Source organism: Galeopterus variegatus, unplaced genomic scaffold, assembly GCF_000696425.1.
Source record: "Galeopterus variegatus unplaced genomic scaffold, G_variegatus-3.0.2 Scaffold2211, whole genome shotgun sequence".
NCBI classification, from domain to species: Eukaryota; Metazoa; Chordata; class Mammalia; order Dermoptera; family Cynocephalidae; genus Galeopterus; species Galeopterus variegatus.
Genome location: NW_007728322.1, coordinates 262,809 through 286,484, shown reverse-complemented (window position 1 = coordinate 286,484; position 23,676 = coordinate 262,809). Strand labels below are relative to the sequence as shown.

The 23,676-nt window shown below is 36.1% G+C and overlaps 1 protein-coding gene across 2 annotated transcripts in view; it reads left to right on the top strand.

Annotated features, from left to right (window-relative positions):
• Positions 1-23,676, top strand: part of LOC103597143 (glutamyl aminopeptidase-like) — a 48,774-nt gene that overhangs the window by 23,440 nt on the left and 1,658 nt on the right. For both annotated transcript variants that reach the window (XM_008580941.1, XM_008580940.1), the window contains 8 exons: positions 5,159-5,295; positions 5,426-5,481; positions 11,052-11,202; positions 12,567-12,640; positions 12,750-12,854; positions 12,943-13,113; positions 15,285-15,425; positions 22,868-22,946. In XM_008580941.1, coding sequence (XP_008579163.1) covers positions 5,159-5,295; positions 5,426-5,481; positions 11,052-11,202; positions 12,567-12,640; positions 12,750-12,854; positions 12,943-13,113; positions 15,285-15,425; positions 22,868-22,946 — 914 coding nt within the window. The remainder of the gene's footprint in view (positions 1-5,158; positions 5,296-5,425; positions 5,482-11,051; positions 11,203-12,566; positions 12,641-12,749; positions 12,855-12,942; positions 13,114-15,284; positions 15,426-22,867; positions 22,947-23,676) is intronic.

Here is a 23,676-nt window from a genome sequence, read left to right as displayed (position 1 = left end):
TTTTCTGCTTTCTGACATTTGGGATTGAAGGTTATCAAACAATATCAGGTAAACAATCTTGCTAAAATATAATATTTTAAAATAGACATTCCTAAGTGCATAGGGCCTGGGAGAGGGTCTAAGGCCTAGGAGATGGTATGGACTTGGTGATGATTGGTTTCATAACTTTTACTTCCAGATTTGAGGATGTACTATGGATGGCTTAGATAACCAAATTCTGACTATCATAGAAATAGGATTTACTAAAAAATCTGTAATAGCAATATTTTAAACAATGATGGGCATGTAATTTTCTATTTGATGATAGAGAGTGAAGGACTTTTTTCATTTTTTCAGGCTCAGCTCATGAAATGTACAAACTTTTGTTGGATGATTATGGATTCAGTTTTGTTGGTTCAGAGTTCAAGTCATCAGTTCAGTCCTGATGTACCTAGTCTTGGAAGACTTATTCACATAAACCAAACATACAAGAGATTAACAAATAATGCTAATTTGTTAATTTACACAGATAAAATATACTGGCCTAGTGAACTAGAATACTCATGTCAGATAACTAGGCATCTCTTCACAGGAAGAAAGTTTACTTAGTAAGGATTATAGGAGAGTTAAGGTTGATCAATTATTTTAGAAATGTCATCAGATTGTGACAGCTTGATATATTGCATTAGCCAGGTGAATCTAATTATTGCTCTTAGACATTTTCAATAGTGGCCTGATGTGATAAAAGTTTCTTGTCCGTGCAACGATCCAAAGGAGGTATTCCTAACCAGCCATATCTCCTAGGTGGCTCTCCACCAAATAGTGACTTAGAAATGCTGTCTTAGTTCTTTCCTGGATCTTAGAACCCCTTGCTGGATCTTTTGCATCTGGATAGAAGATAGGGGAAGATAACAGAGAGGCAAGGTTTAGAAGTGCATCTATTACTTCTGCCTACATTTTATGGCCAGCTCTCAATCATGTGCTGCTACCTAACTGCAAGGAAGGCTAATACATATAGTCTAGTTCTGTACCCATGAGGAAAAGGAACAGTGTGGTAAACAACTAACTGGTCTTTGCCATATACACTGTTCTCTATAAGACCTGACCTGTCGAAAGGCCTGGAACACATGTGCCCGCTCATTTTGGTACCTGCTTCCCTGGGCAGACTGGAGACACACTAACAGATCTTCACTGTGCAACTCTCCTTTGTAATTATTCTCCCCAATCTCTGAAATCATCACTAATGATAATCCTTCCTCATCGCAGGCAGGTTTTATTTTTCCAAATTCCTGTTCATTGCAGATTATGTATTAAAACTACACATTTCTTTTCAGGCAGACTCGCTAATACAATCTTGAATACTTTCTTGAATGGGTAATTTGTTGAAAACATTACCACAAATGGATAAGCAATCCATTTTACAATGGATTATGTTAGCCTTAGTTTCAGAGATTGCAATTTTCTTCCTTAACCCCAAATTATTTATTTTTATTTTTATTTTTATTATTATTATTTTTTCCTTTTTGTCTTTTTTCGTGTCCGGCAATGGATCGCAACCCTCAGTGTCGCGCCCGTACTGGACCGGGACCGGCAATGGGATCGCAAACCTCGGTGCTGCACCCACACCTTGCTCAGCCAGTGAGCGGGAACCGGTCTGTATGTGGGATCCGAACCCTCGGCGGGAGCACCACTGCGCTTCCAAGCGGCGCACTGTAGCAGTGCGCCACTGGGCCGGCCCCAAATTATTTATTTATTTATTTATTTTTTAAATAAATTTTATTGTATATATTTAAGGTATACAACATGGTATTATGGGATACATATAGATAGTAAAATGGTTACTATAGTGAAGCAAATTAACATATCCACCATCTTGCATAGTTACCCATTTTGGTTTTTGGCAAGAGCAACAAGTATTTTTTAAAATGACTACTAAATTCCAGACACAATGCCAGGTACTGGGGACACAAATACAAACTAGGTGGTCTTGGTCCTTGTCCTCTGGGGCTTACAGTCTTTTGGGTGATGCAGGCATGTAAACAATTGCAACACAACTATCATATTTGACCCTAAATTCTGATAATGCACCCTACTTGAAATTTTTAGCTCTTCAAGTGTACTTTGTGTGTCATTAGTCAAAAAGTACTACTCATGTGTCTTTCAGCTATTTTACTGTTAAGTGATGCACAAAATTTCATAAGATAAAAGCTCTGTCATTTTACACTGAAAAATAATTTGCTTAAAGAATTAATGCAACACAGCATTTATATCATTAAGGAAAATATTTGTTTTTCTAGAAAGCTCCAGCTATTACAAGCTGTCTACTTGTCTAAAACTTGTTCTAATTATTAATAGATGATAGTAACATTAAAAAATTGTCATGTGTTCTCTGTTACTGAAATGTATTGGGGATGAAATTAAATGGCCTCTAGATGAAATTTTGAAAAGGTAATTATCAGTCTTCTCTATCATTTAGACAAGTAATAAAAAAAAAAAAGAATTTCCTAGAAAGAGCCCCTACCCAGAAATAATTTATTCAACACTTTTATGCATAGAATTAGTAAAAAACAGAACAAACCATTTATAAGTTGAGTGACAGAGTGTTTTGTGGCCATTAAATTTACATTTTCAAATATATAAAATAAAATTAGAAGGCATTAATATAATTTCAGATGAAAAAGGATTACTAACCATAAAAAAAGAAGAGTCTCATTATGTGCATTGTGTGTTTGTGTGAGTGTACATGGAAGATACACACATAACATACACAGACAATGAAAACGTGTTAACTGTGGTAGGTTATTTTTATATTCTTCTTTATACTTTTTTTTAATACTTATCAAGTGCTCCATAAAGAACACATACTTTTGTTATAATCAGAAAAAAACAAGTAGTAAACAGAGAAACAGAAGGAAATGTACTCCCTTACTGTTAAGTGTCACCAGGAAAAGGCATCAGTATTTCAGTCTGACTTACTTCATTATGTAACTGAACAACCCAACAATATTTTGCTGTTGACAACTGTTCTGAAAGTAGCATGAACTTGGAAAGTCCTTAACTGCTGACTTCCTGGATCTCAGCTTCCTCATCTATAAATTGAGAAAAATCACAGTAACTCTACACAGGCTTTACTAGGTATATATAAAGCACACTAAAACACTGCAGTATTTAGATGGATTGCCAGGAACATCTCAGTGTTATTTATATTTGCTTCGCTATTTATAGAACTGGCAGCCTATCTCCTTTCACAATAATGGGGATAGCTACCATCTGTCGGACACATAACACGTAACTAGGTGACCAACACTTTACCTATGTTATCTTATTTAATCTTCACAACAGGCCTGTGAGGAATTTTTATCCCTATTTCCCTCCTGGAGAACTGGAACACAGAGGGGTCAAGTGATTTGGCCAAGGTCACACAGCTAGTAAGTCACAGAGCAAGGATCTTATCCTAGTTCTGTCAGACTCAAAGTTCATGCTCTTTCTCTTGTAACATATGCCTTCACGCTTAGCAAGAGACTCTCCTCTTGATGCAAACATTCTGAGCACACGGTTGCCAAAAGATTAGTTTTCTTTCAACAACTTGTCCGTGAGAGAATGACAAAGAAAGATAAATACTACATGAGTGAGGTAAGGGTTTATAATTTGTCAAGTACCTACTCTGAAAGTTCCTAAAGAAACTTATTGTCTTGCTGAAGAGCTTACTCATATATTATGAAAAACTACTGTGTCCTGGATATCTTCCAGATCGTGCAAACACTTCCAAAATTTAAATCATCTTTCCTCCCCAAATGACTCACCTTCCTCTAGTCTCCAATAGCAGCACCATTATTCATCCAGTCATGCAAGCCATTTTCCCTCCTCCCCTGTCCACATCAAGTCCAAAAAACAGTGTTGATTTTACCTGTGATATGACTCTTGAATACATCACCTGCTTTCAGTTTTCATCATCTCCACAGTAGTATAAACCCTCATCCTCTCCAGCCCTAGATTACAGTGGACTCTGAGTTAGTCTTCCTGCCTCTAGGATCCCCTCCAAAATATCTCCCATATCACTGTCAAAATTACCTTTCTAGAAAACAGACTTGATCATGTTATTTCCCTGCCTAAAAATCATCCCAGCTCTCAGCAGATGGACTCCTTAATGCGGCACGTGGCTCTTCACAGTGAAGCACTGATAGTTATTTCCAGCCTCTTCTCCTATTTCCAGTGTCACACCCTACATTAAACTATTTGAAATTCCTTACATATACTAACTGTTCCCATACCATTATTTAAGTTGTTTATTGTTCATGGAGACAAAAGAGTATATGAATTGAAAAATGTAGGAGTAATGCTAAGAAACACTGGTCATATCAGAGCATACCTATTATTTTAAGTGTGTTTCTTTTTCCTAAAACATAAGTCTCTGTTCCTTCGATGTTGGGTTTCTAAAATCTATGTACTGGAGCCCTGTGTAAATATCAAATGCTACTTTAGAAAGAAAGTTAATGTGGTAAATCCATTGATGAAAAAGCATTGATGTAATCAATTGAAATAAGGAAGTAGGAGACTTTACAAATAAAAATAAAATTGGAGGAGCAAGTATGAAATTAATTACAAAATCAAGAATGCTGTATTTGGATTTCAATTCTATTGCAAGCCTTCTTGACATTTTAAGAGTTACTGATTCTCAAATCACTATTTACTTAACAACAGCCATTTCCATCAACTTGAATGTTAACTTCAATGAAATATTTTTTTAAATGTTTACATTTTTATCCCCTCCTCAGGCATCTCCAGTGAATATTCTTTGTGTAATTAACCTACTACTGTTAGGAATATATTGACTACCCCTGAAGGCATGGACTTCTCTGTCTTTAGGCATTGTTTTCTTTTATTGAAGGATCGACCAGCCCAGGATTATTTCACTCATTTGGCAAGCTTCTGCCAGTAAGAAGTCACAAATTATAGGACATCGATTTACGTGACATTTCTTTTTTAGCTCACTCCAGTGACATTCTAAAGTTAGGCAAATAAATAAGAATTAGGTTTTGGGGCTTTGGATCCAAATCAAACTTGACTCCTTGAGCTAATATTTCTTTTCTCTTCTTTTCTTTTTGCCCTCTGGGTCTAATTTCTCTGTGTTTACAATATATGCAAACATGGTTCTCATTAGTGTTTATTTACTCCACAGGAATCACTTTGAACTCTTCTAATACTAGTGGAAATGGTTTTCTCAAAATAAACCCAGATCATATTGGGTTTTATCGTGTAAATTATGAACTATCAATTTGGGACTCGATAGCTCTAAATCTTTCTGTCTACCACGAGGTAAGAGATAGCAATGGTTATAAATTGTTTCACTTTTGTTCTAAGAACAGCATCTTCATGATATTAATTATTTTTCAATACACTTTGTCTTAGGAATCATGTTTCTTACCTCTTCTTTTTCTTCTCCCAGACCTTTTCTTCTGCCGATCGTGCAAGTCTGATTGATGATGCTTTTGCTTTGGCAAGGTACGTTTTGGAATGAGACCAGATCACTTAAAAGACTGTGGGTTTTATCATAAAATCTTTTAAAAAACAGATTATAACATCTAAATACTAATCAATTTAGGTTAAAATATCCAAAGTCATTATTTAAAATGTTACTGTTTTTCTTAACCCTCTTTTTAAAAGGTCATATGAGCCTTAGAGCTAAAATACTGATATTAGCCCTTATATGTCCACAAAAAGCTCACCCACCCTATTGATTCTGAGTATGGTTTGTCTATATCAGAATACTTGAGCTAATTAGGAGTAATGTTTGCAAATGCTCAAAAGTACAACGTCATAATTTGATTTAATAAAAAGACAAAGAATGTTTTTCATTAATTCAATTATGTGAGCCCAAGTCCACTGTAAGATTCAGTGGCTAGAATTGTCAAGTCTTGTTCAGGTCATTGGGGTAAGAAGAACGAGCCATGGTGTTCTAGGACTGATCAGAATTAAGGTACCATTTAGGAAATTTGACTTCTTTCTCAAGGCCTAAAGTAATCTGCACTTAGAAAAAGATAATCATCATAGATTAGGGGAATTGAGGAGTAGTAACCATGGTACCTCTAAATTTTTTTTCAGGTAGTCTAACACCAGTAAGTTAACAAGCATTTATTGAGTTTCTGGCCCTTTGCAGGAGCTTGGGACATTGCCAATTTTACTTCTCTGGCTTTGAGGCTCCCACATTCTAGTTATAAGCAATATACTGAGAATGAGATGCACTTCCTTAGGTAGCCTCCTATGGCCTCTTTGTTTGGGTTCAGTATCCCTCTTATGTGCCCTTATATTTCCCCAGAATATTATATTGTCGTTGCTTATTAATTGTCCATTTCACCCATCAAACTTTACGTTTCACAAGGATAGGCACCCACACCCAGCTCCTGACTGTATGTAGCTAATAATAGTTGATGTTCAATAAATACTGGCTGAATAGATGGCTGGAAGGATAGTATAATCGTACTAAAGACATGGGAGAGGAAGTTTACATAGACTTCCTAGACAGTATATTGGAGGTTAGAAATCTCCTTGATGTTTTTCAAGGAAGGAATTATATGGTTAAAAAACAGCCTCCTAAACCTGATTGAAATCATGATTCCATATCACTTTGAGTAGGTCTCTTAACCTCTCTGGATCACTTTCTTTATTAGTAAAATGGAGATGACCTCATGAAACTCTTTTGAGGAATAAATGAGATAATAAATATAAAGCACCCCAAAGAGTAGAGTACTCGATAAATTACATTACTTGACCAAAATGCATCCACTATTGATTTAACAACAAAGATGCATTTAAAAATGCTATTCTCAATTTGATCTAGATTACCTTTGTATTTCTTTTTTACAGCAATAAGATGCTCTGTAGTGAATATCCAAGTTTAGTCTCCTGGATAGGGAATAGATTAATTACTTTCATTGTATTACAGTATGCCACTCACTCATTTAAAAAATACGTATTGAGCACCTACTATGTGCCAAGCACTTTGCAGAGACTAGAGAATTAAGTGATGAAAGAATATAATCAATAGGTATTTTAAAACATAAGGAATCATTTAGAATTTTTTTCTGGGAAACTCTCCTGTGAATGCACCTTTTCCAAAGCTCAGCTTCTTGGTTGTTAGAAATTACAAAGAACTGTAAAATCTCTATAGCTAATTCCCATCACAACACAACACAGACAGTTCTTTTTGCTTTAAGATGAAGTGAAAGCCTCTTGAACAACTCTCTCTGAGGAACTGTGTATAAAGCAAGTAACTCACACTATTGAAAGACTTTCTCGCATTTGCTCAGCTCCTTGGCCACAGCCACATAAAATTTTGAAGAGCTGTGGAAAGGAAGAAAGTGAAACAAATTTAAAACCAAAACATACATAGGATCACACAACAACAGAGCTGGAAAATACTTGAGCTATCACCTGGCCCTATTTCTTTCTGCAGCTCTTGAGGAAAGGGGGACTCGGAGAATGACAGGCTCCACCAGAGTTAGAGTTGTGTCCACACCATGCTGAAACTTTAGAGGGGAAAAACGCAGAAACATTTAGTTTTATAGGTTAAGTACCTGTGGCAGGTCTACGTAGGTGTTTAAAAAGAAATAAAACTACAGTATTATGTTTAATAATCCGGACTTAAATGGTGCATCTGAAAATAAATATATTCATTATTCCCCTGTCCCATCCCTTCAAACCTGATTTGAAGAGCTAGTACTTGCTCTTACCGCCCTGGCTGGGCACAGGACTCTTTTGGTCAAGGAGAGGAATAAAAGTTCACCCCATCACTTCTAGTCCCCCCATGCCATCTTAGTTCCATAATATGCCCAGTCAAGTAAAATTGTTAAAGCTTTCTACTTCATTTAAAGTTTTTCCCTGCCCCCACCTCTGTCAGCCACCCACAGCAGGAATGGGACACTTGATTTCCCTCTCTTTTCCCTGCTTGGAGCTTCTGCTGCTTCTCCACACTCACCACACTCCCTGTAGTTCTTTGAAGTTAAGACAAGAAGAACAGGCAGGGAGAATGGATGAGAGGAAGAAAGACTGTGATGTGCTATCTACTTTTGGTCTTTTTTGAACTTTGTTTAGATGTTTATTGCTGACTCTTTTCCTTGCATGGAGTTTTCATGAGATTTTTGCCACCCACACCTATTTCATTGCCGAGGGTCTTTCTCCTGCAGCTTCCTTGAGGTGGGCAAGTAAAAACCTCCAACCCACTTCTGCTCCATTGGAAGTATCCATGTGTCATTTGCCCCAACAATGTCTGGGAGGACAGGCCACCCAATGCAGTCCCATCTCTTCACTCTGAGGTCAGAGCACTAGCCAACCACGATCTCTCATCCTTTAGATTTCTCGGGTATCAGACACTAGGCCACTGTGCTCCCAAATTCCAGTAAACACAGGTAAAACTCTGAGTTGTCCCACTGAAACCCCTTTTCTTAGGCTTAATCTGAGGGAAAAGCATCTTTTAGCACTCTCCCTTGGAGGAGAGAGCATTACAGTACACCCATAGCACTCTCTACAAGCCCTCTACTAAAATTTCACTCTCCCACTTAGCTGTCCAGCCTCTTTTATAGTCTGGTGGCAGGTTATCAGCTAAAGGTCACTATGACCTGTTCTTGGCCATGTTGGTCCTGCTTTGGTGGTCTTGCATCTTACTTTGAAGCATAGACCAAGGGACCTAGTCTTGGGGCCATGCCAAAATGGAGACAGAAAGAATCCTTTTTTCCTCACCTGTCACTCCAGTCAATTTCGTTTTTCTTTTGTTTTTTTTCTCAGTAGCAGATATTGTGCTCAGCAGCCCACTGTTTGACACAGCCAGGAGAGGGGTGGGTCATCATGTAAGGGAAAACAGAGAATACTGGCTGGCAGGAAGAATGGCAAAGAGGACAGCTTACTAGACCCCATCTCTCATGAAATCCCAAAATCAACTCAACATGGTTTAAAGACTTAAATGTAAGACCTAAAGCTATGAAACTACTAGAAGAAAACACAGGGGAAACACTGTAAGACATTAGTCTGGGCAAAAATTTTATGGAGAAGACTTCTAAAGGGTAGGCAATGAAAGCAAAAATAGAAAAATGGGATTACATCACCTAAAAAGCTTCTGCACAGCAAAGGAAACAATCAACATAGTGAAGAGACAACCTGCAGAATGGGAAAAAAATATTTGCAAACTATGCATCCGACAAGGGATTAATATCTAAAATATACAATGAACTTAAACAACTCATCAGCAAATAAACAAATAATCTTGTTTTAAAATGGGCAAAGTACCTTAATAGACATTTCTTAAAAGAAGACCCACAAATGGCCAACAGGTATATATGAAAAAATGCTCAACATCACTAATCATCAGGGAATGCAAATCAAAACCACAATGAGATATCATCTCACCCCAGTAAGAATCGCTATTATCAAAAAGACAAAAAATAGCAAATGCTGGTGAGGATGTGGAGAAAAGGGAATTCTTATACACTGTTGGTAGAACTGTAAGTTAGTACAGCGAATTATGGAAAACAGTATGGAGATTCCTCAAAAAGCTAAGAACAGAAGTATCATATGATCCAGCAACCTCACTGTTGGGTATTTATGCAAAGGGAAGGAAATTAGCATACTAAAGAGATATCTGCAACCCCATGTTTATTGCAGCACTATTCACAATAACCAAGATATGCAATCAACATAGGTGTTCTCAATAGATGACTGGATAAAGAAAATGTGGTATACATACACAATGGAATACTACTCAGCCATAAAAAAGAATGAAATCCTGTCATTTGTGGCAACATGAAGGAAACTGGAAGACATTATGTTAAGTGAAATAAGTCAGGCACAGAAAGACAAATACAGTGTGTTCTCATTCACGTGCGAATACCAAAAAGAAGTAAAAGAGCAGAACTGTGGTTACTAGAGGCTGGGAAGGAGAGGGGGAAGGCAGGGAAGGGAGGTTGTTTAATGGATACAAAATCACAGCTAGTTAGGAAAAATGAGTTCTAGTCATCTACAGTAGTTCTATTCATCTATAATTAACAGTAATTTATTATATGTTCTCAACTGGCTAGAAGAGAGGAGCTCAAATGCTCTCCTCACAAAGAAATGATAAATTTTTGCAATGATGAATATGCTAATTACCCTGATTTGATCATCAAACATTGTACATGTGTATTGAAATATAGCTCTGTACCCATAAATATGTAAAATCAATTTGTGCCAATTAAAAAATAAATAACTAGAAAAGAGTATCTTGACTTATCACCACAAAAATAAGATGTGTTCAGAGGATGGATAGGCTATCTACTCTAAGTGAAACATTGTATAATATATGCATGTGCAATACATGCATGTATTGAAACAACACATTGTACCCCACAAATATGAACAAATAAATTTTAAAATAATAAGATAAAAAGAAAATGCAATTGAAAAAATCCATCTTTTTGACTTTCAGAAGCTATTCAGTTGCTTATGTTTTCTTAAAATTATAACAGTAATAAAGTATTATTCTTTAAAAAAATAGTATTTTTAAATTTTTTGAAAGAAAAGAGTTTATTTTTATTTATGAAGATTAGTGGGAAATGTATAAGGGAGGAGATGTAATAAAGGAAAATATAAGTTCAATTTTGAATGTCGCAAGCATCCATATTCATGAGTACTGTTGCTCACGCTTCCTCCTCACAGGCAATTATAAATAATTTCAATATAATACATTTATAGTGGCATTTGTATATTATAATCAGCTTGTGAACCTAAACTTTTAAAGTTTCTATTTATTAATATTAACTGTATAGTGAAATGGCTTTCGTTTTATTTGAAAATTTGCTATAGTCACTTTTCAAATGTACATCTTAATGTCATCTTCCTCCTTACTCCTGAATGTATGAAAGCTCTGATACATCATTTTGAACAAAATTCTTTGATTGGGTCTCAACAATATATGCAGTTTCTTAATTTACTGATGGAAGAATCCTCATTAATTTGATGAACTACGATTCCCATATTAGTATTATTAGTCGGATGGAAACTAAAGTCTATAGTTTTTAATTAACCGTGTTTTTTTTTCTCCTCAGAGCTCAACTTCTAGATTATCGGGTGCCTCTGAACTTGACTAAGTATCTCACAAGCGAAGGGGATTATTTACCGTGGCAGAGAGTAATTTCAGCTGTAACCTACATCATTAGCATGTTTGAAGATGATCAAGAGCTATACCCTATAATTGAGGTGATGTTCATGCTGTGATATCTTATGAAAGTAAATGCTTAGCCATTAGTAGAAGAAAATGCTTTCTGAGGGAAGTTGCTCCTGGGTGATGCAAAAGCATATCTGCCTCCCAAGTGAAATCAAAGGAAAGTGTCATGACGTGACTCATCAAAGCAAAGACATGTTATCCATTCTTTTTCCATTTAAAGTGTATTAGTATTTGTGGTTCAGTATACCACTTAAAGGTATATTTTAGCGTTAGAATGAATACAATAATTTTTTATTTAAATTATTCATTCTAAATTATAAATGTTAACTAGATCCTATTTTAAATGGATTTATCTATGTTAAAATGAATTTATTGTTACCAAAATATAACATTATATTTCCCTGTTTTTACTACTGTTATTTTCACATAAAGATTTTATTATAAGAGAGTCATTCTAAATAACATTGTGATTTCTGTAGCACTTTGGTAGGACAGTTGCAGTTTTAAACAATTTCTGGATTTGGGGCCATTTTTACTACTGTTATTTTCACATAAAGATTTTATTATAAGAGAGTCATTCTAAATAACATTGTGATTTCTGTAGCACTTTGGTAGGACAGTTGCAGTTTTAAACAATTTCTGGATTTGGGGCCAGCCCGGTGGCGCACTGCTACAGTGCGCTGCTTGGGAGTGCAGCAGCGCTCCCGCCGAGGGTTCGGATCCACATACAGACCGGTTCCCGCTCACTGGCTGAGCGAGGTATGGGTGCAACACCGAGGGTTGCGATCCCGTTGCCGGTCCCGGTCCGGTACGGGTGCGACACTGAGGGTTGCGATCCATTGCCGGACACGAAAAAAGACAAAATAAATAAATAAATAAATAAATAAACAATTTCTGGATTTAAATCTCTAGCTCTTCCACTTAATAAGTGAAAGAACTTAGACAAATGACTTAATATTTGTAAGTCTTAATTTCCTTTCTTCAATAGGAACATCAGCACTTGCCTGACTATGGTAATGAATAGTGAGGATCAAACAATATAAAAGTCCTTTGTAAAACTAAAGCAATATACAAATACTAGCTTTTAAAATTATTTTATGGACAATCTTCTTGGTACTGGAAGTATGTCAAGTGTTTTTCTATGTATTACATATGTTAACTAAGAAATGGAGGTTAAAAGGGACTTCCCCCAAATTTTATAAATCCTTAGAGAAAGATCCAGAATGGCTTCTATCTTTAGGACTGAAGCAAAATGGAAAAGTGACAAAAACTGAATACATTCCTTCTTAAGGACAGGCTTAAAGTTTTTTGAACTAGTAGGAAAAAAGATTACAATAGGGGGCACTGTTGATAAATGGTAAATTATCACTCATTGTACATGATGCTTTTATTTCAGGAATACTTCCAAGGTCAAGTGAAGCCCATTGCTGATTCTCTAGGATGGGATGATACCGGAGACCACCTCACAAAGTTATTTTTGCCTTTTTAAAACTAATACTCCTTTAACATTTGATCGTGTGTTTTAAGACATGTTGAAAGTGCTTAAGGCCCGGCTTTGTGCTTGTTGTTTTTTTTTAAGGTTACTCCGTACCTCCGTGTTGGGGTTCGCATGCAAGATGGGAGACAGAGAAGCCTTGGACAATGCTTCTAAATTATTTGATCAGTGGCTAAGTGGGAATGTCAGGTGACTATTGGTCTTGTTTTCATTTCGGGAAGACTTTAAACTGAGAAATGAGTCCTTTAAATCTCTCAAACACTGTTTCGTCTTCCAGTCTTCCTGTAAATCTCAGGCTTCTGGTGTATCGATATGGGATGCAGAACTCTGGCAATGAGACTTCATGGAACTATACTCTTGAGCAATACCAGAAAACTTCATTAGCTCAAGAAAAAGAAAAACTGCTGTATGGATTAGCATGTGTGAAGAATGTTACCCTTTTGTCAAGGTAAGTTCGGCTTTTATTTCACTTATACGAATGGTAGTCAATACTTTATGTGTCAATCTCTTTAAAACTCTGATTAAAGTATAATGACTTCCTCAAAAATTCATTAAAAAGCTTTTATCCCTGCAAGAAACAAAATATTAAGATTAATATTAATATCGTTAAGATTGGCTTAAACCATATAGAGTGTGATCTTATATGAAAAAATTCTGGAGGTAGGTAGTTTTCAGTCACATGCAGTGGCTTTCTTTAAGTTTTGGAGTCAATATATCCCACATTTGAGTGTGTTACTTCAGCCATCTATAGTCTTCCAGTTTTGAATGATGACCAGAGCAAAAGAAGATTCTGCAGCAAACCCAGGCTGCAGTAAAAGCTTCCCTGGAATTCCTTTCTTATCTGAAACGTATGATAAATGGTTGTATTTTCATTTACCCAAATAACTGCAAGTACAAAGAAAATGTAGTGTCTTTATTTCCTATCTGATTGTTCTCAAGAGTTCTCACACCGGGGTTGATGAGCCAGTAAGATGAGGAACAACTGGCATTGAGTATTTTTGTCTGTCAGTCTAGTTTTTAAATCAGTTGTTAAACTAGAATTCTAGTTTAAATAGTCTTCTTGGAGTAAATGTTCAGTCTTTAGAATCCATTCCTTTCCTCATTTTCCTTCTGTATACAGGGGAATAAGTCATCCTGTGGTGATGGGAAAAGGGACCTCTGGTCCTTCCTGGTTTTGCCTTAAGCTGTTTACCTAGTTTGGTCTTGGACCAGAGCCCACTGATTTTTCATTGATCACATTTTACCTGCTGGAGCCCTGTCTGCCATCCAAAGACAAAAACTGTAGCCCCAGTCATTTGCTTCCATTCACGAACACCTGCATTGCATGGCATGTCTGTCTTCCCAACAGCCCTTGCAGCATCCCTGCATTTTATTAAGAAACTTCTAGTCTCCCCTACACAGTACCCACAAGTCAAAGGAGCAAGGAGTATTATCTTAAATACATTAACATATTCACCTCATCTACCTAGAATGTACAATTCACACTCCCATGCCATTTTGACGTAGTACAAAGGTAGATACTGAATGACAGTCCTTTTCCCTTGGGACTAGAGGGAGTGGTGTTTTCCAGTTTCCCATGTGGCATGGACTTCCCTTAGAGCTTGAGTTTTCTCCAGTCTCACTTAGGGTAAATTTCTATAGTCAAGTATGCTAGTCTGGCTCTTGATATACTAATAAAAACATAGGAAATTTAGAAACATCTCTTCTCTTTGACAAAGGCTGACTCTCAGAACTATCTCACAACTCAAGTTTAACAGTGATCCCTTTGTTGTAGCTATGATCTCCTATTGGCCTAAAGATATAAATAAATCAAGCCAGTGGGTAAGAAGCCATGGGGCAGCAAGACTTGGAGAATATGAAAATATATCTATCAGCAGTAGGTATCTGTTTTTGAGGTGCCTTCTCTTAGTGAACAAAATATGTGCCGATCTTATTCGGAAACACTTTTTGAATAACAATATTAACTTGTAAGGTCTTGGGCTAGAAATGTAATTCTAGGTGCAGCCATGGCACAAATTTAATAAAATCTATCCATTTGGTCACTTAATTTGTCTTGGACCTATTTGCATTATGCTATAATTAAAGCCAACTAATCTAACCATAGGTTACCTTATAAGGTTGTTTTTTATGATCTAGGGAAGAACAAACAAGGTCTAACTGTTCTAGAAAATAAAAGCATAAATAATTTCTCTTAATTTACTTTTTTCTTTTTAATTTAGTGGAATAACAGGTGAATTGCTTCTATGCAATAAGTGGTATTTCAAAAGATCAAGTTAAAATTCTGTGTTCTTATTTTAGTACTTCCAAAATAAGGTAGTTTTTAAATGTTTCTATAGTTTACATTTCACTAGTCCTCAAAATCATAAGTCATTCTTTAAAAAACAGTTAAACAAGGGCTGGCCAGTTAGCTCACATGGGACACTGTGGTGCTGGTAAAAACAGTTACACATATTAGAAAATTAAAAAAATTTTTTCATCATTTGTCATATTTAATTAAATTTGTCAGTTGATGCCTCAAGAATTGAATTGCTGGAATGAAAGCTAGGTTGTATTGGAATTTAGCTAAGGGTGAACATTAAAAGTTCATTTTGAATTGTTTTTCTCTTTGGCTTCTCACAGGTATTTGGATATGCTCAAGGACACAAACCTTATTAGAACTCAGGATGTGTTCACAGTCATCCGGTACATCTCATATAACAGCTATGGGAAGACCATGGCCTGGAATTGGATACAACTCAACTGGGACTATCTAGTTGACAGGTGGGATGATCAGATAATGGCCTGTTGTTCTCTTTGTTTGATACCATATCCATGTTCCTTCTTTTTTCTCTTTGGAGCACTTTCTCTGACAACTGTATAATATGAGAAATGGTATATTATCAGAGGTAAAGAATCATGGTATTTTCTTTTCAGGGAAGCAATGTGCTAGTTAATTTTAAGCATAATCCCTTTTCAGGAAATTATTGTTTCCAACTGATCTATAAGATTCTGCGATCTGGAGAGCTGACTAAATGGCATTATTTTTAGTTTTGTTAACACTAATTAATATAATACTGCCTGTTGTGCTGTATCCAGCATAATGCCAGGCACGTATTGAGTTCTCAATTAATATTGGATGAAACTAAATGAGAATTCCTGGACCTGGGTTAGATTATAGCCCTATATCTTACTGAGCATGTATGGGCGATAACTTTTATCTCCCCTGACCAGATCTAATGATCTGGTATAATGATCTCCAAGTATATAGACTAGTTTTTAAAAGGGAACTATATTTCCCAGAAAATAGCAGCTTTAAATTGGGAAACAGCAAGGACGAAAAAAGAGAAAAATCAATGAAGGAGATGCTTTTCCAAACTTCTTGTTTCGTCAGCCCCATGTGGAAGAAATATTGCTATTCTTGGTTCTGGTCCTCTAAACATAATGCTCAATTTCTATTAAAAAGATGTTTTCTTGACAGAGTATTAAGTAGAATATAGGATGAATATATGTCCCAAATAAATGTGTAAACACTGACCAAAAGACCTTTACCATCTGTAATCCCCACATTAGCAAACAGCCTCTGTTATCTCCTTCTAATCTCTCCTGTCAATCCAGCAGCACTGCATGGTTGCTGATGAGAGCCTGATGAGAAATACCAACTGCAATGATGACTTTTATTTCTTTTCTCTTTCTACCCTACAATTCACAGGTGTCATTGTGTCTATATTTCTCTTCCTTCTGACATCCAGACTATATCTCTCGTTTTCAGCCAAGGTAGTCTACATTGCTTCTGCCTATTCGTGATACAGTTTTGCCTTTTCTATTCTTGTGACTATTGAGTGTAACTGCTCATCCATCACTATGAAGATTGGTTGTGCATGTGCATGCTTGTGCACACGTGTATGTGTGTTGTTCATCAGTTTATAATTGTTTCAATGAAATGCTTGGTTTAGAATGAATAAATCTACCTATTAAGAACATGTTATCTGGGCATAACAATTCATGTCATGCAAGGTAAAGTAACACACTCAATTTTGAAAGATGTATGATGACACACTACTGCATGTTTTGTTTTAATCAAAAAGACCATAGAACTATCTTTTTTTTTTTGGTGCATGCCGCAAGAAGTCTATGTATATAAAACACAGTGGTTACTTTTGAATTATTGTGAAAGACAAGTAAATAATGTTCTATTTTGCATTTTATTAAATGACCATTCACTTATTGTTTATTAAATAAAAAATTTCTCAAGGCCTATTTAAATAGTGCTTATATAATTTACCTCAAGTAATGCATTTTGAGTTTTTAAAAATTAGTTCATTGTTATACCTCTAAAAAAAATTAAGGAGTAGGAAAAAAATAAGTTTTACCTGGTCATAAAGGTCATAAACATCCGGCCTTAAAATAAATGAATTAGACCTAATAAACTGATTTTTTTTCCAAGAAAAACAAATCGATAAACTGCTTCCAGAACTAGTTCCAAAACCCTTGCCTAAGGCTTTTAGTATTTCTTCATAGTCTAATGGTCTTATTCTCATGAGATATTATTTCAAATGGCCACAAACATAAAATTATATAATAACCAAATGTCTAACACACACACAAAAACAATATTAATTATGTTTGGTTTGAATAAATAGAATTTCTCCATGAAAAATGGATAAGACAAATTAAACCGTAATGAGCAAGTTTTATCCAAATATTTCCAAACTCTTGAACATTTTTCAAATTTCATGAGTAGTTTTATTGCCTTCATTTCTGAACAATTTACTGTCACCCTAAAATAAACAAGCTGCTTTTTAAATAAAGCTTTTGTCATGTGATTTTCATGCCAGCTGATGGCCACACCACTAATGCCCTTGCCAGTTTTAGACTTAACCACAAAGTCCTAAAGATACTTGGAAAATTATTTTTTGCTTTGTTTCTTCCACTAAACTCTTAGATGAAATGAGAAGTTGAATGAGCCAACAGTGGGGTGTGATTTTTGTTTATGACTATAGATGAAAAATTAAGTTAATAGGTCATGATTGAAACCATTTGAACACTACCTCATAAACAAAATAATTTAATGAGCATTTAATTAAAAGTTTTGTGTGCATTAAAATTATTTTTTAGATAACATAATAGTATTTTTATATAAAGATTAAGTCCAAGAAGATGATTTTCATATAATTTTTCAAACTATTTAAGATATAAATCCTTATTTTAGTTTTAAAAATGACCAGTATGATAAATACATGGCATATCTCCCCCTATTTTCTATATTGTATATGATATTGGTTTCTTTGGATGAACATATTTTGTTCTCACATTTTTGGTATTTACACAGATAGTTGCAGTTTTTATTCTATCTATTCATTGCTAGTTCCCAAATATGTTCTTTCATTTTTAATCACTAAGAACAAAACAGAGAGGAACATTATAGAAATTATAGAAGATCACTGAAAAAATTTATTATCTGCAATTAGCAGATTTTCTTTAAAACCATAGAATCTACCTGCAGCAACTCAGTGTGATTTCCTTTTTAAAATACCCATTTTCTTATTATAAAATTGATATGTGTTTTTTGCACAAAGTGCAGATAAGCAAAAATAAGAATACAAAAATTACCTGTATTGTGACCATCTAGAAATAACTCTTGTTGTCTTGTTATTTTTTTTCCTTAGGTCATTTCTCTATGGCTGTTTGCTTATTTATTAATTTACAGAAATGGAACCATACTATGCATATGGTTTTATAACTTGTTTTCCCCATCCTATTTGTGGATGTCTTTTCATGTCTTTAAGTATGCTTCTTCAAAATAATTTTAATGGTTTGATAGTATTTTAATGTGTAGATACATCTTAGTCTGTTCAGCCAGTCCCTATCTGTTGGACAATAGGATTGTTGCCCCACTGCTATAAATAATGTATTGATGAACAACTGAATCTCTTTGTTCTTTTTGAATGTCCTCAACAATTTCTTTACGATACAAGTAATACTAGAAGTGGTACTACTGGTGTAAAATTTGTGTTCATTTTCAGGGTTTCTGATAAATGCTGCAGAATTGCCACCCAAAAAAATTTTAGTAATAACTGCCTAGTTTTTGAAACTTTTCCAATACTTACTGTTGTTATTTTAAAAATATTCTTGCAAGTTGAATAAATGAATCTCATTTTAAATTATAATTCTTTCATCCAATAAATATGGTGGAGCAGCAACTATGAGCTAGGCATTATGGTTGGCATTGGCGTGCAACTGTAGGGAGACACAGACCTGGTTCTCTGTCCTTAGAGAGCTACAGCCAGTGATGGAAACCAATATTAAGCAGAGTCATGCAAATACATGTATGTATACGTAAAACTGTAATTACCAAAAAAGAGGTTTAGAGCACACTGAAAGAGTGTAAAGGGTAAACTGACCAAGTCAAAAGAAACAAGTTCTTCCCTAAGAAGTGATGATTAAACTGAGGACAGGAAGTGAAGCCTTCCTGGCTGGAGGCCTACCATCAGGAAAAAGGAAAGATAAGGGCCAAGAGCTGCAGGGTCGTGTTAAGATTTGGGCTTTTGTTCCAAGAGCAAAGATAAGTCACTAAATGGTTTTCAGTAAGAAAGTAAAATGATCGACTTTACTTTTAAAAGAAAGCTCTGGTAGTAAGGGACAATGTACACCTGGATGGGGGCCAGAGTGGATTTGGCAAAGGCAGTTAGCTGTTGTGATAGCCCCAGGAAAAGATGGTGGTAGATTGTACTATGGATGTAATGGTGATGATGAAGAGACAACAATAACATTTAGAACTTGGTGGTAGATTGGAAATGGGAGATAAAATGAGGGGACAAGGACATTGCCTCAGTTTATAGAAAGGATAAGGTTTGCCAGAGAACTATGAGTTCAGTTTGCTATATATGAAGTCTTTGAGTTACTTCTAAGAGGTTAAAGTGGAGATTGTTTCAAAGAGGTTATGGTCCCTTGTTAGAAACTACTTAAGGGCCGAGCCCGTGGCGCACTCAGGAGAGTGCAGCGCTGGGAGCGCAGGAGCGCTCCTGCCGCGGGTTCGGATCCTCTATAGGGATGGCTGGTGCGCTCGCTGGCTGGGTGCGGCCGGCCTCAAAAAGGACAAAAAATACAAAACAAAACAAAACAAACAAACAAAAAGAAACTACTTAAAAGTTGAGTAAATTGAAGATTAAAAAATGTCCATTAGATGTATTGACATTAAAAGCCATTGGTAATTCTAGAAACAGCTTTTCAGTTGAGTGATGGAGGCAGACCTCAATTGAAGCAAATCAATAAATGAGTCTCTGATGAGGAGACAGAGACAAGAAATGAAATCTCTTGAAAAGTTTGACTGTGAATGGGGAGGTGAGAGAAAGGATGACGAGAGAGATGTGAGATCAAGAGAGAGGTTTTTTTCTTTATTTATATGGAAGGTATTTTTAATGTACTTAACATGTTGAAAATTTGATGATGAAGATCCAGTGGTGAATAAGAAATTTAACATGTAATACAGAAAGAAGATTTTTTAAAATATAAAGTTTTTAAGAAAGTGGGGAGAAATAGCATCTAAAGCACAGGCAATAGGAGGAAGAAACATGTATTTGTATGCTTGTAAACTACAATTTGTAGGAGTTGTTGTGTATTTTCTCTGTGAAGTAGAAAGGAAGGACATCCTTGGAGGGAGAGGGGGAAGAGGCAGAGTGTTTGGAGGTTGGAAGAGAGTTAAAATATTGAAAAAGGCAATTCGAAGAGGAAAAGAATGAGGTGACCAGGGTCTTGTAGAAGGATTATCAGTGTGATAATCGCTGATCTGATACAAACTCAGAGAGAATGGGCAGTTGATTTCCTCCAAAGCTGGAGTTTCGCTAGACATAAACTATTAAAATACAAGGTAGTTTAGGGCTTGGGCAAAAATGTTATTGAACATGGAAGACCATGGCATCTAAACTATTTAAAGAAAGGAATAAAAGAGAAGAAATAGTTGATGGTCCAGGAGAATGTAGGGGTGAGGATAGTCAAATCCAGGAAAAGTCAAAGCATAGTCATAGTGAAGACTGAATGACATGTCATAGAGGGTGCATAAATTAATAATTTTAGAGGCGGATTATTTATGGATGATCACAAGGTTTCATGGGAATTTGGTGGCTAAGACGGAGTGGAGAAAATACCGTTGGAAGTAAGGTCAAGACACTAAGGAGCTAATATGTTCTATTGACCAGCCACACGGACCTTGAAATCACGCAGAATGATGGCATGGCTTGGAGTAGAGAGTAGAGGTGCCAAAGTGTATCATAAATGAGAGGGAAGACCTTGAAGGAACAGAGGTTTTTAGAAAGGGTGGAGGAATAATCATCTGGAAGCTGCAATGGGAGCGTGATGGTTTCCTGGTGCTAAAAAGGATGTGGGAAAGTAAACATTCTCTGGGTGAGAGGTAGTAGTCTCTGGAAAGAGTCAGTTCCAGAGGGCTAGGGGTATGGGTTCAAGAGATTGGGAAGATCTAGGAAGCTGTGTCAGAAACTAAGGAGGTATACACATTTAGAGACCGCATTACTAGATGCCTCAGAGTCACATTTTGGGTAATGACTGATGACATTAGGGATGAAAGACAGAGTAGATCTAAATTCAGTGGTGTCTCTAATAAAGGTAGGCATTGGGCCTAGTACACTGAGGTTTTGGGTTGAGTACTAGAACTCTTCATCATTTTCCCATTGGTACATTTTCATTCCTTTGCTAATTTCATGCTGACATATTTCTCCCTCTCACCAATTTGTAGGGTTTTTTATATAGTAAAAACATTTGCTCTTTATAATATATATTATAACTATTTTTTCCTAGTTAGTGCAGTTAGTGTTTGATTTTTTTTTTTTTTTGTCTTTTGTCTTTTTCCGTGTCCGGCAACGGATCTCAACCCTCAGTGCTGCCCCCATACCGGACCGGGGACCGGCAACGGGATTGCAACCCTCGGCGTTGCCCCTCGGCGTTGCCCCCGCGCCTCGCTCAGCCAGCGAGCGGGAACCGGTCTGCATGTGGGATCCGAACCCTCGGGCGGGAGCGCCGCCGTGCTTCTCAAGCGGCGCACTTATCCAGTGTGCCACCGGGCCGGCCCTAGTGTTTGATTTTTAATTTAGTATAAAACTTATAAATTTGTGTAAAAACAGACTTGATTTTTATCTTCATGGCATCTGTTTTTGCTATGTGATCATTTTTAAATGTAAAATTTATCCTACTGCTTTATACATAGATATATTTTCTTGTATCCCTTCCCAGCATTCCAGTGGCTTGAGGTTTATATATACTTTTGTGGGTTTTTTTGCACTGTGATTAGTTGTGATGAGATTTTTGTCTCCATCACGACCATCTGTATTATGGTCTGTAAGCAAACTTCTGATTCTTGTTCTTTAAGACAGAAAATGCAGAAAGAACAAGAATAGGATATCATCTCTAAAGTTCTATCTTCACACTTAACTTCAGGTGTCTTTGTTTAGCCAATCTGAAACCCCCTGCGTGTAAGTAGCTAATAAAGCTTTTTGAAAGCAGAATAAATAGCCGGTAGTCAAATTTCTGTACCTGTAGGAAATGCATAGAATATTAGTTGGGATAATGGTGCTAGAGCTATTCTACTATAAGAGAAACACAGAAACACAGCAGCTTAAAGGGCATGTGTGGGTAATTATTTCTCACTCAGGTTAGACTCCTGAAGCAAGCAGTGAAATCATGAGGGAGGTTCTGCTTGGTGAGGCCTAGGCCATTATCTAACCTGTGTGGTTGAAGCTGAATCACTGGTATGTTCATGCTCCAGCTTGGAAGAAGGGCAGAAAAAAAACAAGAAGTCTAAGACAAGCAATTTCCCCTCATTTAAGCCAAAGTTGAACATTTCCCTTGCGCTCATGTTCTACTGAAAGGACTGGGTCACCTGTCCATACCTAGCCATGAGGGAGGCTGAGAAATGCAGTCTCTCATTTATGGGTGCTCATTTGTGCAGGAAAAAAGAACTGATTTGGGGAATACAACAAGCAGTCTCCCACATCTGCAAAAGTGATGTGAATCTGTCTAAGAAGTGCACAATTTACTAAGAATTTCTCCTGAATAGAATTATTTTAAGTTAAATGGGTTTTCTTACTGTTTTGCTTAGGTTGAAAATTAATTTTAAAACCCCAGAAAACAGAAAGAAAACATCTATATTTAGAGAAAAGATTTTAAGTTCTGGTCACTTATACTCCCTTTTACTCCTCTAAATTTCTGTTCAGATTTACAATCAATGACCGATACCTGGGCCGAATTGTCACGATAGCAGAGCCATTCAACACTGAACTAGAACTTTGGCAGGTATGTACATAAATTCCTCTATTTGTCTAAGATGTAACAGAATTAAACCTTTTTTTTTTTTCCTAATAGCAATGCCATTTTCTCCATTTCAATCACAGAAGACAACCAGAAAGAAATAATTCCTTTTTTGAGCTGGCTGGATAGCTCACTTGGGAGAGTGTGGTGCTGGTAATGCCAAGGTCAGAGGGTTTACATAAATTCCTCTATTTGTCTAAGATGTAACAGAATTAAACCTTTTTTTTTTTTCCTAATAGCAATGCCATTTTCTCCATTTCAATCACAGAAGACAACCAGAAAGAAATAATTCCTTTTTTGAGCTGGCTGGATAGCTCACTTGGGAGAGTGTGGTGCTGGTAATGCCAAGGTCAGAGGGTTGGGATCCCCTTACTGTCCAGATGAAAAAAAAAAAAAAAAAAAAAAACAACCCAGAAATAATTACTTTTTAAATTTTTGTATATTTAAGGTGTAAATTATTGTTTTGATATATTTATGTTGATAAGTATACCTAATGAAGACAGAAATAATTCTTGTATTTAATAAAATATACAACTATTTTTTCTAAACTGAAAAAAATATTCAGTTGACCAAGAAATAAGTTTAAAAACTGAGAAAGGTGAGGCCGTGGGAGGCTTAGGCTACATGAGACTGTCGGTTCACTACAGCACGAACAGTGTGTCTCTCCTTTTCTGAAGATGGTTAAGATTTGATTCCATTCAGAATTCACAGTTTT